Source organism: Bubalus kerabau, chromosome 1 (assembly GCF_029407905.1).
Source record: "Bubalus kerabau isolate K-KA32 ecotype Philippines breed swamp buffalo chromosome 1, PCC_UOA_SB_1v2, whole genome shotgun sequence".
NCBI classification, from domain to species: Eukaryota; Metazoa; Chordata; class Mammalia; order Artiodactyla; family Bovidae; genus Bubalus; species Bubalus kerabau.
Window position 1 is genome coordinate 36,952,986 of NC_073624.1, and position 18,845 is coordinate 36,971,830.

Sequence of the window (18,845 nt, forward strand, 5' to 3'; positions counted from 1 at the left end):
TCATATTTAGAGAAAAGACAAATCTCAGTGCTCTGTCTCCTCACTTGCTGATGAATAGGAAGCTCTTTTTGTTTCATGAGGTCAACATGAAACAAAAGAACATTTGTTTTTTCAAGAACCTATGTTGATGCCTGGGCTTCCCTGGTGGCTCAAACAGTAAAGAATCTGCCTGCAATACAAGAGACCCGGGTTTGATCCCTGGGTCAGGATGATCTCCTGGAGAAGGAAATGACAACCCACTCCAGTATTCTTGCCTGGAGAACTCCATGGACCGAGGAGCCTGGCAGGCTACAGTCCAAGGGGTCGCAAAGAGTCGTACACGACTGAGCAACTAACCCTTTCATACTGATGCCTACCAGTATATCCCAATGTCCTTCTGACCTCACCAACTGGTGGGTCCCAGGTCCTTCACCTCCTGAGAGATTGTTGGAGAAGGCAGGTGGTTTCACCACTCCCATCCCTGCAGTCCTTTCTGTTTGCTGTCTCCACTGGCCACAGGCCCTGCCTGCTCCACTGCTGACGTCCTCAGAACACTGTGTCTGGACTTCTGGTAATCTCCTACCCTGCTCAGTGGGGAGAAGTCTCTCCCTTCTTGTTCCAGCACTTTAAGGATCCTACTGTAGTGTCGGGGGGACTGCTTGTGACTTAGTCATCGAAATTATCCTCTGCTTTTCAAGACAAATGGATAATCCAGCAGTGCTGCATGATAGTACAGTCTCCCACTGAGTTGATTCTTGCTGCTCTTTTCCGTAGCTAGATCTAGCAGTTTATTTGGTCCAACTTTCTCCATTCTTCCTCACTCCTGGCAATTTCTATTTCTCTCAGGCCTAGGTTGTCTCTCCTTATAATCTTTCTTTCTTTCCTTATTCACTGTTCCCACCACTGAGTCTGAATAGCAACCAAAGGATTTCTGGGCCTTTGCAAAACTGCATTCATGATTAGGTACCTGTGTGTGTCCCCCAGCACTCCAAGAATTAAGATGCTTCATGAAAATCCTGGGACATCCCTGGTGGTCCAGTGGTTAAGACTCCACCTTACTACTTCAGGGGGTTGCAGGTTCAATCCCTGGTCAGGAAACTAAGATCCTGCATGCCATGTAGTTATGACCAGAAAAATTTGGGGGGAGCTTCCCAGGTGGTGCCAGTGGTAAAAAACCAGTCCATCAATGCAGGAGATGTAAGAGATGAGGGTTCGATCCCTGGGTTGGGAAGATCCCCTGGAGGAGGCATGGTAACTCACTTTAGTATTCTTGCCTGGAGAATCCCATGGACAGAGGAAACTGGTGGGCTACTACAGTCCATGGGGTCGAAAAGAGTCAAACATGACTGAAGAGACTTAGCACCATGAAATGAAACTGATTCTCCCCTCTACCTACCTGAATCTTAGATTTTACCTCAACAAGACTCTTTATAACATATTAAAGTACATGGTTCATAGTAAACACTTGGGAAATAGCAGCTATCACCCAAAATCAAGATTATCAATAGCATGAAGCTCAGAGAATATAGGTTAAAGGATATGAAGATGAATTTTTGTTTTCCATTTGACTGTTACACACACAAAAAAGTATACTGTAAATATTAAGTGCTTTGCTATCCCTTTGAGGTTTCCTTCATGTAATTACATGTTTTTGCCTCAGATGTACTATCACTAGAAAAGGGTGATTTATGAGGCAAAGTACAGAATCCATTTAAAAATATCTCAGATTTTCTGGCCATTGTCTGTCCTGTTCTCTCAAGCTGTGTGTGGGTGCAGCTTTAATAACCTTGGAGAATAAATAACATTGCCAGTTGCAAAATTGGAACATGTAGAAGTTGGCTGATAACTATATTACAGATGAACCTCGAAGTGGTGGGTGTGTCCTGTAGGTCTCAAGGTGTGGTGTCCTTTGAGTTAGAAACTGCGGGGGAAAAAAAAAACTTGTGAAGGCATTTAGTTTTATTTAGGTTACAGCAGTTATAATCTTTTGACATTCAATTTTACATTCTTTTCTTTCTAGAAGATTGAAACTTTGACTCCAAGTCAAGGGCTTTTTTTTTAAGTTAGAATGAAATAAGTCTATACAGACTCCCTTTGTTCAGTTTTGTTTTTTTTTTTTTTTCCTCAGAAAAGCATATTTACTTGAGTAGTGTCAATTGTCTAAAATGGATCTAAAAGTGAAAGTTACCTTGGTAACATGAATGTTTCTTCGTGGAAGGGTTTTTGATCATAAAAATCTATGGGTAAAATAGCATTTCATCTAGAAGAGTAACCCTGGAAGATTATCTAGGCCTATTAATTGCCCTTACTGATACTGATGGTGCTTCCCTGGTGGCTCCAATGGTAAAGAACCTGTCTGCAATGAAGGAGACTGGAGTTTGATCCCTGGGTTGGGAAGATCTCTGGAGAAGGGAATGGCTAGCCTCTCCGGTATTCTTTCCTGGAGAATTCCATGGACAGAGGAGCCTGGTGGGCCACAGTCCATGGGGTGGCAAAGAGCCAGACATGATTGAGCAACTAACACTTTCACTTTACTTTCAATATCTTAGAAGCTATTTCTTCATATTTTCTAATTGGGTATTAAAATAATGCTGCTGTATGTATGTGAGAAAGCTGAAGTGAGAGGGGGTGAGTGTGTGTGTGTCTTGCATTTGCTGACCCAGCCCGTAGGAGACTATCTCGCTTTGTTCCGTAAGTACGTTGGCTACCCCACCCTTACCCTACATTAGACTTTTACTGTCAAAAGCAAATGGGCTGCACCACAGATTCTCATGTAAATGTTATGCAGGTTCCTATTTGAATGGCTTGAACAGGAAGAACATGCTTCCTGCTCTAGGCTGTCAGCATGTGTTAGACTCATTGATGTGAGCCAATCTTGTGCTGTAAGTAAGTCTCTCTCTTCTGAACTTTCTCTTTCTTGCATTTAGTCAGTTTCTTGATTTTCCTTGATTTTAAGATATATCCAGTAAATTATCTTTTTTTATAATCTGTCTAGATCCTGCAGTTGTTGTGTGTGTTAGGTTCTCCTGTGGGCTGAGGAAACTGGTTTGAATAGGGGCGCCTTCTGAAACTGGAAGAAAAGACCATAATTGTAGAAAGTGTTTGTTGAGTTATTTTTCATCCCCCATTTCACACACACAGACACCCTGAGGGGCTATATCTCCAACTTTCATGAACTATAACTCTAAATTTGGAAAAATAAAAATCTCCTTCTTTTATCTGGCTCTTCTTCTAAGGAGGAAAAAATGTTAGCTGAATATATGAAAATCTAGGATTGAGGTATGTTGTGTATTAGGTTGTTTTTTTGATCAGTGAGATGTATAATGATTCATGAATTGGGACTAATATCCAGTAATATCCAATATCTTTTCAACAGAACAATGCAGTAATGTATGGCTACTAAATACATAATGTTTATCCAAAATCACAGAATTGTTACTTAATCAATAAATATTTTATGTTTACCAGTTTCATGTATAAAAATTAGGATGAAAGAAGGGCTTTACACAGAGCATTATGACAGATGGGACTCATTTTTAATATAATGTATTTTTTCTGTACTTATTATTTTGATTTTAAATAATTAGAATTTTTAGAAAAAAATTTATAGAAATAATGTTTTCTCTTTCCTTTAATATTGGAAATCAGTTTAATTCAATAGAAAATAGCTGCATTCTCTTTCACACCTCTTAAATTCAAATATAAGATTTCATGTCTGATTGGTATAAAAAGGAATTTTTCCTGACAAACTTAGGTTTTTAGTTAGTGCAGTATAATTATTGCATATATTATTATTATTTATAACACAGTAATAAGTGCTATTTCAAGTCACATATAATAATAGATTTCTATGTTATGAAGTGTTAAATGGGCCTGATTTATTATTATTGTTATTATTAAGGACTCAATGCTCATTGATTTTTATGGAGGATACTCAATGAAAATGAAGAATGTTTAATTTTTTACTATTTTACAGCTTCATTTTTTTACATATATATTTGTAGATAGTTAAATAAGCATATAATAATTACTAGTACAATATATTTAAATATCTCAAGGACAGAGCCAATATTATTTAGCTACCAATGACATATAAGATGTAATTTCTCTTCAAAATTTAATGCACATATTTTTCTACTCTGTTCTGTGCATTCCTCTATGCAACGCTGCTTATAATTTATGAAGTATTTGTTTTGCATATTTGTCTTTTTGACTGGCTTATGAGTTCCTCTGGGACAAGGACTGTGTTTCTGGTCTCTTTCAGGCTTTCAGTTTTGTGCCAGAAACAACGCAAGGCTGTTTCTGGCACAAACTAGGCCTTTGTTGAAAGTTGTTGAATTAAACTGGTGCCACAAGGGACTTCAGTCACATATAGTCTGACACAAAGACGCTTAAAGCAGGGACAAAATGAGATAAAAGAGAAGATTGCCTAACATTTACATATACAAGTTGTTGTTGTTATTGTTCAGTCACTAAATTGTGTCCCACTCTTTGCGACCCCATGGACTGCAGCACACCAGGCCTCCCTGTCCTTCACTATCTCCCAGAGTTTGCCCAAACTCATGTCCATTGAGTCAGTGATGTGATTCAACCATCTCATCCTCTGTCACCCCCTTCTCCTCCTGCCTTCAGTCTTTCCCAGTGTCAGGGGGTTAGGTATAAATTCTTACTGTGCAGGTTTGATTGTGGAGTTTTCTTAACATTTGAGGTGAACATTTTGAAAGTTTATATTCAAGTCATTTATCAGTCAAAGATAATCGATGGAAAGTCTCTGCCTCTCCAATAGCCTTAGGGTGTTTCAGAGACAGTTCTGTTTACAATGAAGAGGACACTATATTTAGTCTGACTGTTCAGACAGTTTAGAGGCTGGCACTACCATTCTGAATGCTCCTGGGAAATTACTTTATTAATTGGCTTTACTTTCCTCATCTGAAGTAAGTAAAAAATTTTTTTCTCATTAAAATCTATTGCATAAGGTTGTGGAGTGAATTGAGACGGTATATAAAAGGGATTAATAAATTGTAGTATGCTGTACAGATGTAAGCTATTGTTTTTTGTACTGGATAACTATATATTCAGCAAACTCTTGCTAAACCTTTACCTTTCTGTGAAGTCAATCTTTTCTTGGATAGATTCTCAATATGGTATATGATATACAGCAGGCCTCTATTGAAACCTATTATATGTTATGACACCTAATGAGAAGTTCTATGTTTGATTATGGAAATTTAAATATCTTTATTTTTGCATTATCTGTGCAGATTTTGGATATGTCCAAGTGATTTCAGTTTTAATTTATTAAATTCTTATTTGTTTTCCTAAATAAATCAAATAATAATAAAATATATTTATTAGTAGAACTTTTTATTAAAGAGGAACCCGTGTTCCCACTGTATTTTTTGAAAGAGAATAAGTGAATCTGGGGCTTCCCAGGTGGGTCAGTGGTAAAGCATCTGCCTGCCAAGCAGAACATATGGGCTTGATCCCTGGGTTGAGAACATCCCCTGGAGAAGGAAATAGTTACCCACTCCAGTATTCTTGTCTGGGAAACCCCAAGGACAGAGAAGCCTGGCAGGATACAGTCCATGGGGTTGCAAAGAGTTGGATATGACTTAGCGACTAAATAACAACAGCAAAAAGTGAATCTATGTTCCCACTGCTTTTTTTTTTTTTTTGAAAGAGAATCAGTAAACCTAATCTAAAGTTCCCTCCAAACTAGGAACTCGATGGAGATTACAAAGCTCAAATGAGACTTTCAAATACTTACCCTGGCAGACTGGGACCACAAATTTTTTTGGGGGGGTGGGTAGGGGGACCACAATTGTGTTAAAGCTCTTTTTGAGCCCCAAATAAGAGGAGCTGACATAGATATAATCCCTCAGAACTTTGAGACTTGGATAAACTTTAAATGTATTATGGATCTAGTTAGAAAATTGAGAACCATTTTTAAATCAACAGGTCAAAAGTTTTAGGTTGAGTAATAGTTCCATAAATAGAAATGTTGTTTCATGCCCACCTAGAATGCCCACCTAGTTCTGTTTAAAGAAAATTTAAGTTCATGATAGAAACTCTGTCTGCCCTTTAAGATTAGAATTTGTTTTGCCCAAGAATTTATATTTTATTTGAATATTGGACTTGTAAGTATAGTTAAAATTGGACTTTTTTTGAAAGTACAGCTTTGAGTAAGTATGTATATCCATCTGCCCTATAGCATCACATTCCCATATCCTCTCCAAAAGAGCAAAGCAAATATGGGTTCATTTAAAACTGTATGAAAATATTTGCTTAACACAACCTCTCTGGAATGGAAAATGTCAAATTGTTAAACTTATTTCTCTCTCTCTCTCTCTCTCTCTCTCTTTTTTTTCCCTTAAGGAGAATGGTGTTGAATACTTATGTTCTGAGAGCCAGCCCCAATCCAGGTTTGCCTGTTTGTTTGTGTGTGAATTTGGATGCATATTCCATAATTTCTAAGAGAATTCTTTGGACCCAACACTCCAAAAATACTACTTCTGCTCTTTTGACAGGGAATATTCTACCCTACCATCTCCTGGTCACACTTCATCCACAGAGAGTACTGTAACTTCAAGTGGTAAGTAGATTAGAAAAGATACAAAAATAAGACTGTTAGTCTGTTATATTGAAAATGGATAACCAACAAGGACCTTCTGAACAGTGCATGGAGCTCTGCTCAATGTTTTGTGCCAGCCTGGATGGGAATGAGGTTTTGGGGAGAATGGATACCTGTGTATGTATGGCTGAGTTCCTTTGCTGTCCATCTGAAACCATCACAACATGGTTAATCGGCTATACCCCAATGCAAAATGAAAAGTTTAAAGTTTGGGGAAAAAATAAATAAATATGAGGAAACAGAAAAAACCTGAGGATATTATACTAAAGATCCCATAAGCAGAAAGCTGTACTCTATTTCAATAAATGCTATATTATTTAACACCTCCTTTAAAAAATTAGAATGTTAATTTTTTTTTTTTTAGAATGTTAATATTATAACCATAAGCTTGGATATCTTGTGATCTCCTGAGGTGTATACAAGTGAAAAGGATATAAGCAAATAATCTTTTGCATAGTATTCATGCTGTTAGTTTCTTCCTGTTGATAGATTCTGGATCAGAAATTTTGCATATGGCTTCTGGTGACCTTGACTGTAAACCACTCTGTGAGAAAGAGGAAGATAAAAGATCAGCTTCTGCTGTGACAAAGACCCAAGGTAAGCTGTTGAAGGGTTCAAGCATAGTTTCCATTCTAAAACACGAAACGAACCTGGAAGCTAGCGGACTAACTATCATCAGTGGCTGAGTAATATTGTCTTATAAAAGAATTTTGAAGACATAGTCTGAAGAAAAGAACTCTAAGAGGTGACCATGGCCTTCATATATGACAATGTTACCAACTTTTTCCCAACTCTATATTTAGAATAAAACTTACAATGTATTTTAATAGGATTTAAATATCTTCTTATGGCCAAAATTTATTGGACACACCTGAGTCTCAGCTGTGATGCAGTTGTGAAATCACTTACTTAGGAAATTCTCAGAATCCTCATTAGAATTTACTGGGTTAAAAGGATGGACCAGGACTTCTCTGGTTGTCCAGTGACTAAGACTCCGTGCTTACACTGCAGGGGCCATGGTTCATTCCCCGGTGGGGGAATTCAGATCCTGCGTGCTATGTAGCATGGTCAAAAAATTTTTTTAAATAAAATAAAAACTGGATATTAAAAGAAAAGAGGATGGACCGATTAGTGATGGTCCACTCAGGAGGCAGAAATTAACTAGAAAATGCTCAGTCGTGTCCGACTCTTTGCGACCCCATGGACTGTAGGGGCTGGAGTCAGTTGCCATGCCATGTCCATGGGATTTTCCAGGCAATAGTACTGGAGTGCATTGCCATTTCCTTCTCCAAGGGATCCTCCCAACCCAGGGATCGAACCTGGGTCTCCTGCATCGTAGACGCTTTACCGTCTGAGCCACCAGGGAAGTCCTAGACAATGCATTAGATCCTCCTTTTCTGCCATTTGAGTCTGAAAATAAAGAGGTTATTCTCAACTGTTCCCTGTTAGGCATCACTACAGTTGATACCCTTGGGAAATGTAGACTCCCATTTCTACCTAAAGTGTCAATTAAGGAAAATTCATCAAAAGTTAAATTGTCAATTAAATTTGAGATATAGGTGCTAAGTTAAAGGAGCTGTAAAATTGTAGAAATGGAATCCATTCCTTCATTTAACTGAAGAATATCTTTACATTCTATCTCACACCAAATAAGAAAAATTTTAATTAAAATTACACCAGGATACCATTTTTTACCTATCATGTAGACAAAGATAGAACAGTTTGTTTGCACACTTCTGATAAGATTGTTGGAAGAAAAAGAATTCTTGTCCATTGCTGCAAGGAATGTAAATTATTATAATTAGTATGGAGAGGAATTTGCCAATATCTACCCAAAATTTAAATGTACGTCAGTTCACTTCAGTTCAGCCGCTCAATCATGTCCCACTCTTTGCAGCCCCATGGACGGCAGCACACCAGGCCTCCCTGTCCATTGCCAACTCCTGGAGTTTACTCAAACTCATATCCATTGAGTCAGTGATGCCATCCAACCATGTCATCCTCTGTTTCCCCCTTCTCCTTCTGCCTTCAATCTTTCCCAGCATCAGGGTCTTTTCCAATGAGTCAGTTCTTCCCATCAGGTGGCCAAAGTATTGGAGTTTCAGCTTCAGCATCAGCCCTTCCAATGAATATTCAGGACTGATTTCCTTTAGGATGGACTGGTTGATCTCCTTGCTGTCCAAGGGACTCTCAAGAGTCTTCTCCAACACCACAGTTCAAAAGCATCAATTCTTCGGCGCTCAGCTTTCTTTATAGTCCAACTCTCACATCCATACATGACTACTGGAAAAACCATAGCTTTGACTAGATGGACCTTTGTTGGCAAAGTAATGTCTCTGCTTTTTGATATGCTGTCTAGGTTGGTCATAAATGTATGTATCCCATGATAAAATAATTGGTTTCTGGGAATTTATCCTGTAGATCTAAGTACACACATACTATATGACATACATGGAAGTTTATTTATTGTAGTATTGTTTGTAATAACAAATAATGGAAACAAGTTAACTATCAGTAGAAGACTAACATATTTTGGCATGTCCAAGTAATGGAATACTAATATGCATTTGTAAAACATACAGAAGGGAACTTTTTTCTTGGAAAAATATCAAAGAACTATTGTTTCTTAGGGAAAAGTACTAGAGTACAAAGCACTGTGTATTGCATGTAAATATTTGTGAAAAAAATAGAAAAAGGTTTTTGTACATATAATACATATATAAAATATCTCTATAAAGCTAGACAGAAATTAGTAACATTGTCTATGAGTCAGGAAACTGGCTTTCTGGTGGGCATGATGGGAGACAAATTTTCACTGATAAACATCTTACACTTTTGATTTATGGACCATATGAATCTACTATCAGTCTTAAAATTTTTTTAAATATAAAATTTCCATAGGGAAGATTTTTATGTCTTTGAAGATAGTAGTTACCATTTTGTTCTTATTTCCATATAAATTTTAAAAATTGAGTACATCCTTTAGTTATTCTGTTTTCTTGAAAAGAAAGAAACAAAATCTAACTATTGCTGCTGACCTTTGTGTCTGGACTGAACTAAATTTGTACTGTAATGTACTTGATAATGTGAAGAGGAAAATCATTATCAAGTACTGCTGCTGCTGCTGCTGCTGCTAAGTCGCTTCAGTCGTGTCCGACTCTGTGCGACCCCATAGACGGCAGCCCACCAGGCTCCTCTGTCCATGGGATTCTCCAGGCAAGAACACTGGAGTGGGTTGCCATTTCCTCCTCCAATGCATGAAAGTGAAAAGTCAAAGTGAAGTCGCTTAGTCGTGTCCGACTCTTAGCGACCCCATGGACTGCAGCCTACCAGGCTCCTCCGTCCATGGGGTTTTCCAGGCAAGAGTACTGGAATGGGGTGCCATTGCCTTCTCCATTATCAAGTACATTACAGTACAAATAAATACAGAGAAATTACAAAAAGGAATGGCATAAATTAAAAGTGCATCTCTTTATCTTAGTTTGATGACATTTTGCTTAGAAAGATACTATGTTTTGGAAGGATATCATACTTCGTCATCAGCCCTGCATATATAATTTTTTAAAACATGTTTGTCAAGCTATTAAAAAAAGCTAGCTACCCTGGTAAGGGAAGAGCCAGCTTAGCTGGCTCAGTGGTAAAGAATCTACCTGCCAGTGCAGGACATGCAGGTTCAGTCCCTGGATCAGGAAGTTTCCCCTGGAGAAGGAAATGGCAACCCACTCCGGCAGACTGGCGGGCTACAGACCATGGAGTAGCAAACTAATTGGGCAGGATTTAGTGACAAAGCAACAACAACTAAGTAATTGTTCATCCTTCTTTCATTCTGTTCCTATGATTATACTAGTAATGTGTTTGATTAAAAAAGCAGCATCAGCCTTAAAAAGTAGTTTAAAAACCCTATTATTTGAAGGCCATACAAGTATTTGTATGGCACAAGCATTTGTATTCACACTTTTAATTTATGCCATTCCTTTTGGTAATTTCCCTGTATCTATTTGTACTGTAATGTACTTGATAATGATTTATACAAATATTCATTTGTTAAGAAATTTTGCATGGCTGGCTTCTTTGGGAACACACATTAAACCCTTTGCCTCTTAGGTGTCTGCCCACATTGCCACCCTCAGTATTTCTTCCTCTTTTCCTTGTAACCCTCCTCGCCCCACAGTGTTTGGTGTGTTTCCTCCTTCTCACAGGCGGAAGTCCAGCTCCTGAAAACATTGAACTGCAAGGCTCTGTGAGTGGAGAAAAAAGCATGTTGATTCAGGTAATATATACATGTTAACAATAAAAGTAATGACACATTGCAATGGTAGAACTGGCCCTTTAAGTTTGCAAAGTACTCTTAAAAGCATTATTTCAATTTATCCTTTCAAAATATTATGAGGTTCATAGACTTTAGTTATAGCAATATTTTATAGATGAAGAAGTTGAGGCCAGAGCATCCAGGGTCACACAGTAGAGTCAGAGGTAGGACCTCCTGACTCCACACTGGTTTTTCTTTCATTCATTCTTGCATTTGTTCACTCATTTATCCATTAAAGGTCTACTGGAAACAAGCTAAATATCTGTCTCTAAAGTCCTCTTACATAAATGAATGCATTAATAAATAAGGCTAAATAAAAGTGATACCTATATTAAAGATATTCTGTAATTAAGGGAAGAAACATACAATTACTCAGTAATTAGACTGCAGTTAAACTAACATTGTTTAGTTCGGCCTATTTGATTATGAGAAACAGAGACTCATTAATAACCCAGGTTGAGAGAAGGTTGTGACATGTATACATTTGAAGTAATGAGATAAAAATGTTATGCTAAAGGGAGTAGAGTAATTGGATATGTGGTTTGGAATAATTCTTTGTAATATAAATTATACCTAAACTGTAGTGTTAGCTAGCAGACATGCCCAAAATAGTTGCCTCTTCTTAAAAAATGGACAGAGGAAAATTCAAATCCTCTAGTCTTTCATAGTTGGAGAAGGCAATGGCACCCCACTCCAGTACTCTTGCCTGGAAAATCCCATGGCCGGAGGAGCCTGTGGGCCACAGTCCATGGGGTCGCTAAGAGTCGGACACGACTGACCAACTTCACTTTCACTTTTCATTTTCATACATTGGAGAAGGAAATGGCAACCCACTCCAGTGTTCTTGCCTGGAGAATCCCAGGGATGGGGGAGCCTGGTGGGCTGCCGTCTATGGGGTCGCACAGAGTCAGACGTGAGTGAAGCGACTTAGCAGCAGCAGCAGCAGCAGCAGTCTTTCACAGTAGTCTTTCAAGAAAACATTTTTTTTTTCTCATTTCAAAAAGAAAAAGAAAAAACTTAAATAATGGATTAGAAAATGTAGTAATGGAAGTAGGGGACTGGTTAGAATGCTATTGGAATGATTCAGGCAAGATATGAAGATAGTATGAATTTAGTGACAATGAAAAAAATGAGGCTTATTTGAGAGATATTTATGGAATAACATTCACAGTACATAGTGACTGATAATCAGGGGCCTGGGAAAAGGTAAATACTCAGGTTTACAGCTTAACTTACAGAATGAGTAGAACAGCATGAGAGAGGGAAAGAGTAAGAAGAATTTGTGGGGTAAATTTAATTAATTTGAGATAAGTCAAGTTTCAGGTTGATATGTGATATCATCAACACCCTTTAAGGAAATTTTATAGATAAGCTATATACCCATATTCATAAACTCATCAATGGGACTTTGGGGACAGAGATATATTTGTGAATTATCAGCAAAAAACCAAGCATGTGGATGAGATTTCCCAAGAAAGGAGGGCAGGCAGAGAGAGAGAACAGAGGATAATGGACTCTTGATGATTCCAGTGTCAAATAAGAGAAGGCCAGTGGCAAAGGAGACGGAGAAGGAGCTATTGTAGTGATTGGTGGACATAAGGAAAGGGAAGCCAAGGGCTGAAAAACCTTCAAGAAGGTGATTCTAGATCATTTTAGATGCTACAGTGAGCTTAAGTAAGATACTGACTGAAAATTATTCATTGGGTTTAGCAGTAGGGAGGTCACTGATAACTGGGGAGGGCATGTTCCTAGGAGCATTGGGTGCAGGGGCAGAGTAGTTCACAGATCACAAATGGGAGATGAAGAACTGGAACAGCTCTTCAACAGTGTCCAACATTGGCCAACTCTTCCCAGAAGAAGCATAGCCAGGAAGCACAGAAGAGGAAAATGACATCACCGGACGACATCATAGGATTAAGAGAGGATTAAAAAAAATTAATTGATACAAATGATCCAGTGTTTTACTTGCATTATTGCGCTTGTTATATTTTATCAAAATCTTAGTTTCAATTGTCCAAAAATGATGTGATGTGGTATCCAGGGCCCTACGAAGGAAATCTGTCTTGACCAAAATAAGGAAATATGGAAAAATTTTGAGAATGTTGAATAATAATTATCCGAAAATAATTGTAACCTATAGCTTCTCCTTTAGATTTCCCCAGGCAGTGGAATACAACTGCTATAGCGGGGATTCTTGTTGCATAGATGCCTTTGTAGGACAGTTGATCAGTGACCTTAGAGTATATTCAGATGGAGGAAAAGCCAAACAGCACAATATTTTTTTTTTGAAGTATAATTGCTTTACAATGTTCTGTTAGTTTCTGCTGTACAATGAAGTGAATCAGCTGTATACATGCATAGATCCCTTCCCTCTTAGACCTCCCTCCCACTCCTTCCCCATCCCACCTCCTAGGTCATCACAGAGCACTCAGTTAAGCTCCCTGTGTTATACAGCAGATTCCTTCCACTGGCTAGTTTACACATGGTACTGTATATATGTCAGTCCTAATCTCCCAAGTCATCCCACTCTCCCCTTCTACCCCTGTATCCGCATGTCCATTCCCTACATCTGAGTCTCATTTTAGCAGTTAGTTTGTCAAAATTTCCCCAACAACCCATTTGGAATGCTGCGTGTGAAAGTCCTAGATTACCACCCCCTTTTCATTCATTCAGTCCCGCCTCTCCCTCAAGCTCCAACTTGTTCTTTGCCTGCAGAGACATTCCATGCTTCTCAAGCCATATGTGTCTCTCCTCCCTTTGCAAAGCATATATTTGTATCTCATTTGGCAGGCACTTAATCCTAGTCTTCTTTGTGGTAATTGGTATCACATTTGCAGCTTTTCAGGTATTTCTGTTTTTTTTTTATGCCTCAACTAGACTGGAAACCCCCTTGGAGCCAGTCCTCTTTTCTTAATCCCTAACACAGTTCATGGCATAGTTTGTTTTTGAACAGGGTAGGGCAGGAGAGGACAGGAAGCCAAAAAATGATTGCATATGAAGGATTTCCACTGTATGTACAGCAATAAAATCTTCTTATGTTTTTAGGAAGCCAAAAAGGACCCCAAAACAATTGATGAGCACAGAAAAGAATGTGCTGCAGGAGGTAAGGAATGTTCTCTTCCAACCCCCCACATTAACTTTTGTTACCTGCTGGTAGGTTTTATGGGAGAGATCTTTCTCAGCAAAGATATGGCAAGCCAACTCTTTGCGACCCTATGGACTTGAGCCTACCAGGCTCCTATGTCCATGGGATTCTTCAGACAAGAATACTGGAGTGGGTTGCCATTTTCTTCTCCAGGGGATCTTCCTGACCTAGGGACTGAACCTGAGTCTCCTGCATTGCAGGCAGATTCTTTACCATCTGAGCCACCTGGGGAGCCCCCTATAACTCTGCATCTGTAGATAAGACCAGCCAAATAGAACTAATTTTGATTCAATTTGTATCATTTTCAGAATGCCATATTTACATTGCATTGCCTGTCAAGCCTAAAGGTCTGGTAATAACTAGTGCCCTATTGTGAACTAAAAGCTGTGCCAGTGTTGGGACTTCCTGATGATCAGTGGCCAAAACTCCACACTCCCAGTGCAGGGGGCCTGGGTTCAATTCCTGGTCAGGGAACTAGATCCCACATGGCACAGCTAAGAGTTTCCATGCCTCAACTAAACCTACTGCATGCCTTAAGGAAGACCGAAGATCCTGTGTGCCACCACTAACACCCCATGTAGCCAAATAAATAAATATTTTAAAAAATGCCAATGTTAGTAGGGAACTCTCAGCAGCTCTAATCTAAGACCGTTTTTTATTGTCCCATCTAAAAGCAAATAAGCCAATATTTAAAGAATGAGTGTTAATTTGCTTCTCTCCCCATCTTCCTGTTAGGATGGAACAGTGGATAGAGTTCTGCCTTTGGAAATCAAAGACTATGCTCAGTCACTCTGTTACTTGCTGTGACTTTGGAAAGTTGTTTAACCTGAGTCTTAATTTCCTCATTTGCAAAGTGGAAATGATGAGTAAAAAGCAATGTGTTGGTGGTTTAGTCGGTAAGTTGTGTCTGACTCTTGCGACCCCATGAACTGTAGCCCACCAGGCTCCTCTGTCAATGGAATTCTCTAGGCAAGAATACTGGGGTGGTTTGCCATTTCCCTGGTAGCTCAGCTGGTAAAGAACCTGCCTGCAATGCAGGAGACCCCTGTTTGATTCCTGGGTCAGGAAGATCCTCTTTAGAAGAGATAGGCTACCCACTCCGGTATTCTTGGGCTTCCCTGGTGGCTCAGCTGGTAAAGAATCTGCCTGCAATGCGGCAGACCTGGGTTCAATCCCTGGGTTGAGAAGTTACCCTGGAAAAGGGAATAACTACCCACTCCAGTATTCTGGCCTGGAGAATTCCATGGACAAGTATAGTCCATGGGGTCACAAAGAGTCGGACATGACTGAGCAACTTTCACCTTCACTTTCAAAAATCAATGTACCCTTTATGAATAGACTGTGCTAAGTACTAGGCAAAATTCTTTATGTGCATAGTTCCATTTAGTTCTCCCAAGTGCCTGTTTGAAATACGTAAGCTGGGATTCAGTTTCATAGCCTATAAATTGTAGGTAAGAAAAGAACCTACCACAGAAGGCTGGCTGTGAGGATTGAGTAAATGATGTAAAAAGCACTTAGAAAAGTACCTGATGAAAGTTCTCATTAAAAACTACTATAGAAAAATAATCCTTATTTTGTGGATGGTTTGATGATGTTGTGACTACTTGTTCCAAGTAACTTAATTATAAGGATCAAAGTATTGACTGAAAAAAAAAAAGCACAACCTAAACTTTGAGAATCACATTTTATCTGGTAGATTTATTAAGGACTTAAGCCTGGGATATAGCTTCTCAGCTCTGAGGAACTGCTCCAAAGAGGTAAAGGAAGAGACAGGATATATAGGAGTTTTGCCAAAAAACAAAACAACAAAAAATCACCAGGCCATCCAGCATCGAAAGACTACTGCTAACTGTAAAAAAACCAGACATCTCAAGTTAATAAATTTAGCACTTTTCTGTGCATGGGAAGATACAAGAGTCTGAACTTATTACAATCATTCCTTTGATATGCACCTTAACTGTCTAGGGCCAATATCCTGCTTTTCTCCATCTTAAATCCCCAATGGCTTGATGGCAACAACATCTTTTGTTTACTGGAATGACAGGTGACATTCTTTGTCCACAAAAGCTAGGATTTAAACTAGGTTTTTTCAACTCTAAATCTAACGCTCTTAATAACTAATATTGTGTTCTTTGCAAAATAGTGACGAGTATCATTAATATGTGTAAAGAGTCTTGTTCTGGGACTGGCCTATAGTAAACCTGTGGGAAATGATTGGGATATCATATTTATACTGGCCTCCTAATGCAAAGAGCTAACTCATTGGAAAAGACCTGATGCTGGGAAAGATTGAAGGAAAGAGGAGAAAGGGATGATAGAGGATGAGATGGTTAGATAGCATCATTGACTCGGTGGACATGAGTTTGAGCAAACTCAAAGAGATTGTGAAGAATAGGGAAGCCTGGAGTGCTGCAGTCCATGGGGTTGCAACGAGTCAGACATGACTTAGCCACTGAACAACAACAACAACAATCATGTTTATTCTTGCTGTTATTGTTACTATTATTATTATACTATTAATATTATTACTACTAGAATCATTACTCTTCTTGTTGTTGCTGCTTTTAAACCCTTGATCTGTAGGAGGACCAGGGTACCAGAGGAAGGTATGCATTTAACCATGGAATTAAATAAACATTCAAATACAGGAAGAACAAACTGGGCTGTCCCATGATTCTGAGACATCTTCAGGTTTCAAAGACTATTCATATGCTAAAATGTGAGCCAATAATTTTAACATCATCATAATCCCCAAAGCATAACATAGCACAACATTATCTTATATTAATATTTAAGCAGATGTATTATTAGCTGAGGGACATCCCAGGTGGCTCAGTGGTAAAGGATCTTCCTGCCAATGCAGGAGACAAAGAATCAATCCCTGGGTTGGCAAGATCCCCTGGGGGAGAAAATGTCTACCCACTCCAGTGTTCTTGCCTGGAGAATCCCATGGACAGAGAAGCCTGGTGAGCTGCAGTCCATGGGATCACAAAGAGTCAGACATGACTGAGCGACTGAGCATGCATACATGCATTATTAGCTGGCAAGCTTCTCAGACATATGTCAATGAAATACCTTTGTTTAATAACAACGTTTGGTTGAATGTGCCCTTAGCTGTTAATCCTTTTTAACCAAATACTGTTCTATTGTCTTTAATAGGTGCTGCTCTTTCCTCTCTTCCTGTGAAGTCGGTTAACTTTAGACAAAGTGACAAGTAAGTTCTTCCTCTTACAGCATGCTCACATTTTTTGCATTTCTGTTGAACTATGTTTGAATAAGTTCTTTCTCTTATTCTGTAGCACTTCTGCTAATGAGAAGGAGGTAGAGGTAAGTTTCAAGCAAATATTTTTTTCTTTAATAAAAAAAGTGTTTCAGAATCACTTGCCTACAGTCCCTGTATGCTTTTTCATAAGCTGTCCTACGTGTGTTGTCTTTTGGCTTGGCCATGACAAAGTACAGGTAAAGCTCATGCATGCCAGGATTATGTCACTGGGAGGAGAAAGATATGCTTCAGTGTAATTTGGTATTAAGCTGACATATTTGACTACATCCAACGTTCTCCCCTCACCTTCACATTATTTTGACAATAGGCCGAATTTCTCAGATTATCTTTGGGATTTAAATGTGACTGGTTCACCTTGGAGAAAAGAGTGAAGCTTGAAGAAAGATCCCGTGACTTGGCCGAAGAAAATTTGAAGAAAGAAATCGCTAACTGTTTAAAACTGTTAGAGGTAAGAACCCTAAACATTTGGGAACTGTCAGATCAGATCAGATCAGATCAGTCACTCAGTCGTGTCCGACTCTGCGACCCCATGAATCGCAGCACACCAGGCCTCCCTGTCCATCACCAACTCCCGGAGTTCACTCAGACTCATGTCCATTGAGTCAGTGATGCCATCCAGCCATCTCATCCTCTGTCGTCCCCTTCTCCTCCTGCCCCCAATCCCTCCCAGCATCAGAGTCTTTTCCAATGAGTCATCTCTTTGCATGAGGTGGCCAAAGTACTGGAGTTTCAGCTTTAGCATCATTCCTTCCAAAGAAATCGCAGGGCTGATCTCCTTCAAAATGGACTGGTTGGATCTCCTTGCAGTCCAAGGGACTCTCAAGAGTCTTCTCCAACACCACAGTTCAAAAGTATCAATTCTTCGGCGCTCAGCCTTCTTCACAGTCCAACTCTCACATCCATACATGACCACAGGAAAAACCATAGCCTTGACTAGATGAACCTTTGTTGGGAACTATAGGTTTGTTATATTATTAATTAAGTTTTCAAAACTTCATGAGTTTATTTGTATAACTAAAACTATCACCAGGTACCAAACCCTGTCTGACTCAAATGTGAATTAAATAAGAGGTAAGAAGTCACAATCAAGCTAAGATAAAAGGTTCACCAATAGAAGGGTGTAAGCAGTAAAACAAACAAATGTGCTTTAAAGCAGTTATGTGAATCTTCTGCCATCTCTCTAGATCTTCAAATAGTTTTCAGGTAGAAGAATAAGCAGAAAACAATTTTAAGCTTCAAAGAAGATAATCCAAAGGCCATTTCCATTGAATTAACTGAGAAAAGAGGATGGTGACTGATTTCAGTCTTGTTAGATAATGGGCAGACCCTTCTGGAAGGTACACAGAAATGTAATAGCTACTATTCTATTTTGTGAAGTCACCATAAATAACAGATGGGTTGGAAAATTAAAATGGTTAGTTTTTGAAAAAGAAAAATAAAGAAAACATGTTCTGTTTTTATTGTGGTTTGAAAAACACATAATGTAAAATTTACCATA

The 18,845-nt window shown here is 38.8% G+C and overlaps 1 protein-coding gene across 13 annotated transcripts in view; it reads left to right on the plus strand.

Moving 5' to 3' along the window:
* Positions 1–18,845, plus strand: part of IRAG2 (inositol 1,4,5-triphosphate receptor associated 2) — a 110,032-nt gene that overhangs the window by 73,491 nt on the left and 17,696 nt on the right. For all 13 annotated transcript variants that reach the window (XM_055572106.1, XM_055572154.1, XM_055572088.1 and 10 more), the window contains 8 exons: positions 6,355–6,401; positions 6,507–6,571; positions 7,100–7,207; positions 10,810–10,880; positions 13,965–14,022; positions 17,224–17,278; positions 17,364–17,391; positions 17,655–17,795. In XM_055572106.1, the coding sequence (XP_055428081.1) occupies positions 6,355–6,401; positions 6,507–6,571; positions 7,100–7,207; positions 10,810–10,880; positions 13,965–14,022; positions 17,224–17,278; positions 17,364–17,391; positions 17,655–17,795 (573 nt within the window). The remainder of the gene's footprint in view (positions 1–6,354; positions 6,402–6,506; positions 6,572–7,099; positions 7,208–10,809; positions 10,881–13,964; positions 14,023–17,223; positions 17,279–17,363; positions 17,392–17,654; positions 17,796–18,845) is intronic.